The 10,222-nt window shown below is 45.8% G+C and overlaps 1 protein-coding gene across 2 annotated transcripts in view; it reads left to right on the top strand.

Moving 5' to 3' along the window:
* Positions 1–1,377: 1,377 nt before the first annotated feature.
* Positions 1,378–10,222, top strand: part of NIPAL2 (NIPA like domain containing 2) — a 71,736-nt gene continuing 62,891 nt past the window's right edge. Inside the window, exon 1 of one of the 2 annotated variants that reach the window (XM_045861302.1) lies at positions 1,378–1,924. In XM_045861302.1, coding sequence (XP_045717258.1) covers positions 1,382–1,924 — 543 coding nt within the window. In that variant the 5' untranslated portion in view covers positions 1,378–1,381. The remainder of the gene's footprint in view (positions 1,925–10,222) is intronic. The other variant, XM_045861301.1, reaches the window with a different exon arrangement.

The raw sequence follows: 10,222 nt of genomic DNA, 5'->3' as shown, positions 1-10,222 counted from the left end.
CTGCTGGGGGTGCCCTCCCTCTGCACCCATGTTCTTCCTTACCAGCAGGGTTCACTTCCCTCTCTGCAGGCTGGAAATGCCTGAGCCACTTTTCTAGCTTCCCTTGCAGGTAAAACATGTACATGTGACCCAGTCCTGGCTAATGAGACCTGAGAGGGAAGGCTGCTGGAAGGATTCTGAAAAAGGTTTTCCTCCCTAATAAAAAGATGCATGAGAAGAAATGCCCACTCCCTTTCTAAATGTGGTCATGTTTGCCTATAATACCTGCAGCTGCCACCATGAAAAGGGACAAGACCAACACCTTAGGGATGGCAGAGTGGAAAGATGGAAATGAGGGCATCATAGAACCACAAATAGCCACATTCCCCACCCTCCACAGATAACAGATGCTTGTTGTGGAAGCCACTTTAACTTGGATGTTCTGTTTTTTGAACCCTAAGGCATCTCAATGGAAAGAAGCATGAATAAAATCACCAACACAAATGCATGTGATGTGTAGAAAATGTTCAAAATAGACACTTTTCCTTCAGATGTGTATTTGAAACAAACCAGCCCCTTACAAGTGGAACTATCTCTCATATTAACGGCTCACCAAACATTTGGAGTGCTCAAGCAAGGAATCATACAACTTCTGGGATGACTTGTTTTGTTTCTTCTGTGTCTGAAACGGCTCTTTCCCATTTTCTTCACTCATTTGCACATTCTTCCTGTTCCCCGCTAAGCAGCCATTCTCTTTTCTCGAATGCCTCTTTCTCCTGAAGTCACGGCAGTCAAAGCACATTATAGAAGAAGAATCTCAGCTCTGTGTAAACAAACAAACAAAAAACGGCGAGTTCCAGCACCGGGGGCAACAATATAAGATCATCAAATTCTAAGGTGAGAGAAACTTGCAGATCCTTTGGAGCATTGCAACACAGCAGAATTGAATACCCGCAAGCATCTGGTTAGAGTTCCTTAAGACCATTAACAACTTCATCCTAAATTCCTACATCCAGTAGCTGGCAACCTTTCAGTAAGTCTTCTGGTTCCTTTGGAAGGAAGCCCTATCCAACCCTGAGCACAGGTTGGGGTCCTCCAGCTACTACTGGAGGTTCTCTCCTTCCTTCCAGAAAGGATCTATCCAGTGTTGGCATTGAGGTTCATCTAGCCAATCTTCCTTCTCGGCTTGCTTACAGTATTTTGTGGAACTCGTGACTTTTCCATACGCAAACAATTTCAAAATATAGGTGGGACACACTATGTATGCGATAGAGGGCTGGAATTGCCAGGGACAGGCAAGCACAGGTAGCTTGCTTTGGAATAGCCTGCGTCTGCTTTCACTTCCAGTCACCTCAACGAGTGACTAAAGTGCCCGCTAGAAGGGCTGGCAGGGTACTTGGCGATGACCACACTGTCGCCCTGGCAGGTGCGGACGGACACCGGCGCAATCCGGCGCGGCGATGAGCCCGGGGCAGCTTGGACGTGCCCGAGGCCGGGCGGCAGGGGACGCCAAGCGAGCAGGGCCGTCCCTCGAGGCCGCAGACAGCGGGCTCCCCGCGGGCACCTGGCGCGGGGGGAGCGAGGCCGCGCGGCGCCGGGCGGGGCAGGGCGAGAGGCGCACCTGCGGCCGCGCGGGGGTGGGAGCCAGGTGGCCCGGGGCGCGGGTCTGGCCCCCGGGCATCGAGCAGGAAGTGGCCACGCCGCGGCCCGGGCGCGGCCTCCGTGGGGCGCGCCTCCTCCCGGGAGCCTCGCGGAGCTTCGGGGCCAGGAGGCGGCCGACCCGGAGCCGGAGCGCCGGGAGCGAGACCTAATGGCGGCGCGGGCGCTCGGAGGCCCCGGGGACGCCGCCTCGGCCGCCCTGGACGAGCTGTCCCGGAACTTCACTTACGGGGCGCTGGGCGCCGGCAACGGCTCCCTGTCGCGCGCGTGGTACCGCAGGAACCAGGTAAGGGCAGCCGCCCCGCCGCCCCGGGCGGACGGGCGCGGGCCCGCGGCGCCCCCCGCCCCCCGGCCGTCCTCGCGCCAACCCGCACAGACGCCCGGTGGTCCACGTGGGACGAGCTGGCCTGGTGTCTGCGCGCGCTGACTTAACTGCCCCCCATTTGACAGAGCGGGGGTCCCCGGGCTCCCGCTCCCGGGCATCAGTCACCCGGAGGGGGTCGCACAGGTCTGCGGCCATGACCTTTGCGGGGTCACTCCCGGGCCTCTCGGTCCCGAACAATCCCCCTCTCCAGCCGGGGTCTGCCCTATTCTCCCAGGAGGAGTCTGGGAGCGTGGGGTGAATCTCCTCCTTCCATATTCCCCCCCAGGATCATTTTACAGTTAAAAACAGTGACACCCCCCTCTCAGAAGCAGGGAACTCATTAAGGGCAACCAGATGTCACCCCTGCGCAGATGCTCTGCGTGTGTGTGTTCCCGCTGCCTCGGCGCAGCTCCTGCATTTCCGCGTGAGGAACGCTGCTAACCTCACCGGCCCTTTGGGAAAACATTGTCAGCCTAAATAACTCCAGTTTACGCTGGAAATACACACTTAACAACATCAAAGGAGATTGGAGGACCGGAGCTGCCCTTTTCGTTTGGGTTTGATTGAAGATCAGAAAAAGACCTCCGACGGCCCTTCCTCGGGCTGCTTTTATTATCTTTCTAGTGGAGGCAAGGGATCTTGATACGTGGATTCCAGGCCACCCTACTGTGTTACTTTGCTCTGGGTCTTTACCACGTCCACAGGCCTTTTTATTTTGCAACGATATAACCATAAACTATTTGTCGTGGGGTTTTTAACCAATGAACAAATGTCTAAAATCCTTTTATGGGTAAAAAGGGTTTTGAATTTCACTTGAAATGTTAAAATTCTGTTTCAAAAAGTTAACACGAGATTGTTTACATAAAGACAAAGTAAGCATGTCCACCTTGGTTTTCAACAGAGGGGAGGCTATTGCCTTAAGTCCGGCCACAAAATATTCTAAAATAGGAAAAATGTGGGGCCCCAGAGCCTCTTGATCATGGTTGGGAACCTGTTCCATGTCTCCTTCCTTCTACCCACAGGAGTTACAACAAAATTCCTTTTTATGGGAAGCTCTTTGAGTATGTGTTAGGCTAATGCTAGTATATGTTGTGAGCTTATATTATATTATAATGTGCTTATACTAGGAACCTTCCTAATAAAAATTGAAGAATGAATTTTTCTCTTTTGGTTATGAACTTAGAGTGGTAAGTAGAATGCCACCTCCCATGGCATCGTTCAAAACAGGAGAAACCATTGTTTTCACGGTGGAAATGTGTGCCATTGTTCCCCTTGACCGTTTCCTGGAATTCAAAATTGTCCTGGCTCTTTGAGACCTGAATTCAGGTTATCGTGTGACGTAAATGTGAGGACTTTGTTTGCAAAGCTTGACTTGTCTTTCACAATACATTCATACAGGTTAGGAAGGGTCTCTCCAGAATACGCTAATTGAAATTACTCAGCTGACATGTAAGTTATAGCTAGTTTGAGGTAACACCATCTCAACTTTTCCCATTATTGTGCAAATTCAGGCTGACTTATAAGGCTGTCATCTTTTACCCTTTCAGTAATTGCATTTGTTTTTAAATCAAAAGTAAAAATTGATTTTTAAACATTCATTCAGCAAACAGTTTATTGAATACCTCTAGTGCTGACCAGGCCAGTAAAAATGAAATGGAGTTTAATTTTTCTTTTTTTTTTTTTGGCAGTAACTGAAAATAGGAGGCTGAAAATGGGGGTGGCTGAAGAAAAACAGAATGTGAGATAAAAGTTCAGGATTCCTGTTCTCAGAATTCTCCTTGGTTGATGGCCAGGCTTTAATCAGTTTTATAGCAACTTAACTATTTGGACGGCGTCTGTTCCCTGATAGCCCAGCTCTGTGGGCCTTGCCAGCTGATAACCATCAGATCTAATAAATTAACCTGACTCATAGAAAAAGACCAACTCCCCTGAAACACTTTCATGTCAGAGATGAATATTCAACAGTGGCCTCATAGAATCAATGTTACTAAGGCAAAGGTGGGAGTATTCTAGAGGAGGAAATCTCAAAACAAGTAGAAAGTAGGTAGTAGGGGGAAAGGGGTAGCAGGGAAAGTGGTTTAGGGAGCCAGGGAGGTGAGGCCTCTGCCCCTTCTGCTTCACTCAGGAGTCTGCCCGTAAAAGTACAGATGCCATAGAATTCTACAAAAATATTTTCTGTATGTTCAATTCACCAATTTTGCATATAAAAGGAAAATGTTTCTAAGCTGGTTATCAAGCCCCTGCTTTGTATGAAGCACTGTGAGGACACTCAGCAGGTGGTAGTCTCCCTTCACCCTCTGGGGACATGTTCCAAGACCCCCCTCAGTGGGTGCCTCTAACCACAGATAGTGCCAAACCCTACATATACTGTATTTTTTCCTGTATATACATGCCCATGACAAAGTTTAATTTATAAATTAGGCACAGTAAGAGATTAATAACAACATAACAAGATAGAACAATTGTATCAACATACTGTATTAAAAACTATGTAATTGTGGTCATTTTCTCAGAATATTGTGACTGTCCCTTGATATAAGTGGCTCGAGGTCACCCGTTTCAGGGGATCCCTTGGGTCTTTGCAGAGGCTCAGGGCTGTCAGGTGCAGCGTGTTGTCATCGATTGGGACACATTTTCTGCCCATGTCTTCCACCCACAAATTTAATGCCTTTTCCATCTTAACTATGCCCTTAAATGCACTGTGGCCGCAAGTTTTGCAGTTTGAGGTGTAACAGCAAAATAGCATGAGTTTCTTTTTCTTCTTTCACAATATCATGAATAGAAGATTTAAATCTTACTGTAGAGCTTGGCAACCTCACCCTATGAGTTTTTTGGCTTTCTTTAAGTTGAGAACTTTCACCTTTTCACTTGAAGGAAGCACTTTATAGCTTCTCTCTGGCTTATCCAAATTGTCAGCATCACTATTCTTACACTTTGGGGCCATTGTTAGGTAAAATAAGGGTGATGTGGACAGTGCTGAGATACTGCAGCCGTCTATCCAGTGACCCAGGTGACTGACCCAGGCACCAGGCAACTACCGGGCAGGGAGCTTATGCAGCATGGATGCGTGGGACAGACAGGTGATTCATGTCCCAGGTGGGAGGGATCAGAAAGGCCTGCAATATCTTAGGGCTACTAAGTTCAGACTGCATGAAATTTCAAACTTACAAATTATTTCTGGAATATTTTCAGACCTCAGTGAATGGCAGGTAACCGAAACCACAATGTGGATGAAGAAGGGATGACTGTTGTCTTCAGACCCAAACCCTTCCTTCCAGGAATGTTATTAGGTGCTGGGGGAAATGAGCTATACAGGTAACTCCACAACAAGTTTGCAGTAGGTGTCATGTGAGTGACATAACGTCCTATGGAAATTCAGAGCAAGGTGGCTTTTAACCAGCGCCATAAGGGATGTGCTGGGAAGAGGATGTAATTGGCCAGACACTTAAGTATAGACAGACTTTCACTAATGGAGTATACAGATGGTTGGCATTCCAAGAAAAGGAAAAGTGTGAGGACCAAGGAGTATCCCATGTGACCTGGGCATTTTTGTACATAGAATAGAAGTCAGTGGCCATTCTGTTTACCGTGGAAAATGGAGACTGATCATAAGGTAGAATATATATAGTTCAGGGTCTTTGATATCACCACTGATTGCCTTGAAGGGCTGGTTAAGGAGTTCAGAATTTATCCTGTAGAAAGTGGGGAACCATTGAAGGTTTTTTGAGCAGGGAGTTTGAGAAAGCAAATTAAATAAACGACATTTAAATTAGGGTTAGCAGGATGCAGAGGCCTCAAATTGGCCAGCTGTAGACCAAATCCAGCCCATTAGACCTACAGAGGAGTTTAGAAAATGTTTAATGCGCTGCCAACCTTTAAAAATGAGTGGATTATATATGAAGTCTCAAGTTTCCATGATCTCTGTAAATATTAGAAGTTCTAGCAGCACTCGGCCCTCTTTCCCACGTAACTGAGCTGAAGCACAGCTGGGCTCCCCACGGAAGCCTCTCTCTTTCCTCTCACCCCTTCTACCTACTGACCCCTGTGGGCAGCTTGCAACCCGTGTTAGAGGCTGTTGTCCATTCTTTGCCGTTAACTAGCTGAGTGTGCTTGGGCAAGTCACTCTGGCCTTCACTTTCTTTACCTATAAAATTAGGGTTGGAACAGATTCCCAGGCTCCCTCTTGCTATCTGGTTGAATAAATCCAAACCAGCAAGGTTTTAAGGGGGAGGAGGAGTTTTGCTGCTGGTTCTTTAAGTTTATACATAGCACACTGCTAAATATATAAGTTCACAAGGACATGGTCAAAAGGTTTATTCTGCATAGGGTGAAATGAAAGTTTGGAATTTTTGATGTCCTTTATGTGAACTTCTGATTTTCAATGGCTTGAATTTTTAAAGTCAACATATTTAAAGGAAAATTGATACAATTTGGCAAGGAAGAGGCAAAGCGAAGAGGCTGACATTTGTTATGCATTTACTGTGTGACACTTTATAGCTATTATCTCACTGGAGCCCCCAACAACGTCGTAAGGTACATATTATCCTCACGGTTCCTGTAAGGAAACTTGTGTTAAATAACTTGCCCCGAGTTCTTATAGTAAGTAGGTTTAACTGCAAAACTATTTTTATTCCATGCCTGCAGGCCATTGCTTAGAAACCAGGCCTTGAAAAGAATGTGGTGGTAAGAATAAATGTGAGGGGGAAATGAATACAGCTTGTCTCACTGTTGTGAAGAAAAATCGTATTGAGTTTCATATTGCCCTTTTATTGATTTTGCTTTACCTGCATCTATCTCTGCTTTGCTAGTAGCTCCCTCAGACTGTCTCTTAAAGAAAGAAAAGTGCCAAAACTTACACATAACCAAAGGACCAGGTAGAGGTTTGCTGAACCTCTTCATTTCCTTCCCAAGAAAAATCCCTTTTTTGTTTTGTTTATGCATATTGGGTTTTTTGCCCTCTGTTTTTGCAACATGGCACATTCCCTTTACCAGCTATTCTATGAGATACACTCACATGTATAAGACAGCAAGAAGAGGGAAGGAAGAAACAGCTTTACTCTGTTTCTAAATAGAAATAGAGTCTAAATAGAGATAAAGCAACTCTATCAAAGTTTTTGTAATAATAATAATAATCCTGTGGTCCTTATTAGAGGAACAGTCTTAATGCTCTTGAGAATTTGGCAGACCAGGTATTTGCATTGAAATCTATCTGGTATCCTCTTTATGATGCAATCAGCAAAAGTCAGGCTATGGGCAACTTTGCCAGTTTATAGGTTTACGTGCCTCAGTTTCTTCATAACTCATTTGAACAAGAAAAACAAAGGGAGAAAATGAATGGAGGGAAAACCTGTGGATTAAAATAGACCTAGGATGTGAGGGCGATCTGGTTGTGACATCTGTCACCGCATTGATTGCCAGGGTTGATTTCTTTTTAAGTGGCAATAAAAATAGTGTTTTATTCCACCCCCTCCCTCCCTCACAGCCCCCAGTACACTTTTCTCCTCTTGTTCCCACAGCAGTGTTTTGGGGGCAGAATTTGGGGTATACAGGTTAAACAGACAAATCACAATAGGAATTTTTCAAAATAGGTTATCTACTTAGTCATCATCTTCAGGTCCTCATTTCTCTTCTGACCCCTTTCTTCTTCTTCCCCAAGACCTTCTTCATTGCCTACTTCCCCGTTGTTATAACCTTCTTCATCCTCCTCTTCCTCTCCATTCACATTCTCCTCTTCAGCTTCCTCTTCCTCATCCTCATCATACTCTTCCTCATCAAGGTAGATTTGGCTGATTGGCTGGCTGGGCAGGTGTCCCCTTCCTTTTCCTCCCTCACTGGCCCAGGTGTGTGCCTCTGGAAGGTGCGCACTCAGTGTAAGAGGACGAACTTCTCTCCTAGAGGAGAGGACTGTGCTTGGGTCAAGGGTGTACAAGCGGCTGTGCTCCCCTGTTAGGGCCACCAAACAAGCTCTCGAGATCCATTTGTAGGAGGGTGTCTGGTAGTCAAGCTTCCCAGACTCCAGAACATCCAAATGGGGTGCTGCCTGTGGCTGCGTCTGCAGTTCCAAAACAAACAAATGAACAAAACCGCTAACAGTTCTATCAGGAAAAAAGACAGCTTTCGATTGCAGTGTTTAGGGATGCAGACTTGGGTGCTAAAACTGTAAGGAAAAGCAAGGAAATGTCGGCCATAGAGCCAGGCCAGTGTCTCTTGGGGGAAAGGAGGGGACCTGACGGGACTGGGCAAAGGCAGGGCTTTGGGTGGGCACCCAGTTTCCGTGTCTTGACCCAGATGGTGTTATAAGGCTGTTTGCATTATAATGATTCATTTTATTCATCTATATCTTTCCCCTTTCAGTTGTCTGTATCTATTCCACTGTTTTAAAAAGTTTAAAACTAACATTAGCATTGCTAAACTGTTCATTTCACATGTTTTACCCAGACAGTGTGGGAAATGGTAATCCATATTTACCTTTTTGCTTATGAGAATTTTTTAAACAATTTTTAAATAAAGGTGGGTGATTGTTCAAATTGGCATTTGAGAGCTTACCATGGAAAGGATGAAATTCTCCTAAAATATCCTTTCAGTTCTTGTATAGTGCAGTTTTAAAGTTTAAAAGCTCAGCCTCTTTATTGGATGTGTTGGCATGTTTCTTATTTTCCCCAAAGTGTGGCTTTCTCTGTTGAAATGGCAATGACCATCACACTATGCACCTGTAGGATTGGTATAGGAATAAAATAAGAGAATGTATCGTATGTCAAATAGTTAACCAAGTGCCAGGAGCATAGAGAGCACTCAATAAACAGTGCCAATTATTAGTAGCATTACAGGCAATCTATCTTATAGGAGATGCCATTAAATATATAGTGCTTCTAACTAGTAATTGGAGTTAGCTTATTACAAATGCAAATAAGAGAAATCGTATCAGTTATTTGAAGTAACTTTTCTTTCTTTACTCTAAAACCACTGATTTCTCTTTATCTCATGCCTTCCTCACTCCCTTCGATGTCTGTCTCACTTTCACTCTCCAAATGTACCCACATCCCGGAATGCTTCCTAATTACATCAGTTTTCTAACTGGAACACTTGTTGTCTGGAAGTACGAAGGCAAGGATTCTTCTCATGTCTCCTGCCACTCTCCTGGCTTCTGGGCTGGGGACATGGGAACAACGGACAGGGTTTCTGGTGGCAGTGGTGGTATCACATCTGCAGACACAGTGGTTTTTACCCCCCAGCAAGACCAGCACCCCTAGCCTGGGAAGGCTCAGTGTTAACATTAAAACTTGGATGCCACTTATTTCAGCTTGTTTCATTTTTCCTAAAAACCCAATATGTCCTCTATTTAGTTTATACCTTTTGTAAGCTGCCCCCCAGCCCCCATCTTCTCTATGACAGACTTAATTTTACATAAAGTTAAAGCCTTTCACCCCATTTATCCTGATTCATGAGAGTATCCTAATTGCCTCGGGACTGGCAGGTAACACCCCACTGTGCCTCCACATAGCTCTCATCATGTGTACACCTGTGAAACATGGGCCTCGTCTTGTCACTTGCCTGGAACCTTGGTCACTCCCAGCACAGCTAAGACGTGTTTAGTTACGAGTGCCATACTTCACTGAAGGCTGTGTTTGTCCTGGCATGACTTCTCAGAGCCCCACCCTGGCCTCAGCAGGCCACACAGAGTTCTGCCTACAGTGAATGTCCCGCCTCCTGCCTACAGACTGGGCACTAGCTCCCTACGTCACCTTTTCTTTGCATCTCTCAAACTGTTTTCTCCTTCCAGGAACTCGGATCCCTGGCCCGACTTCTTTAGCCTATGATAGGAGTCCCTCTTTCTTCTGGCCTTTGACCTTGGCTTCCCTACCAAGAATGCTTTGTAAGTTAAGGCTTCATTTGCAAGTCACAGAAAATCTAAAACCTAATGCTGACTGGCTTAATTAATAAAAGAAATGGAGTCAGTTTGGACGACGTAAAAGGCCAGAAGAACTCTGGGTCCCCATAGGCTTTGATTCAGAGGCTCTAACAACAGGCAGTGACTCCGTTTCTCCCTCTTCTCTTCAACCTTTGTTCCTCAGGGTGGTTGATTCCACTGTCATAGGCTTCACTGCTCTGCCCTACATTTTCCCTTTCACCTTCAGGAGCGAAAACTTGGCTTTCTCCACCAAAGAAAATACACAGGTTTTAGTCTGATTGGATGAGGTTAGGTCCATGTCCTTTCCCATA

This window comes from Phyllostomus hastatus, unplaced genomic scaffold (assembly GCF_019186645.2).
Source record: "Phyllostomus hastatus isolate PE091 unplaced genomic scaffold, TTU_PhHast_1.1 phas_scaffold_21, whole genome shotgun sequence".
NCBI lineage: Eukaryota > Metazoa > Chordata > Mammalia > Chiroptera > Phyllostomidae > Phyllostomus > Phyllostomus hastatus.
The sequence above is the reverse complement of the archived record's forward strand: the minus strand, read 5'-3'. Positions and strand labels throughout refer to the sequence as shown.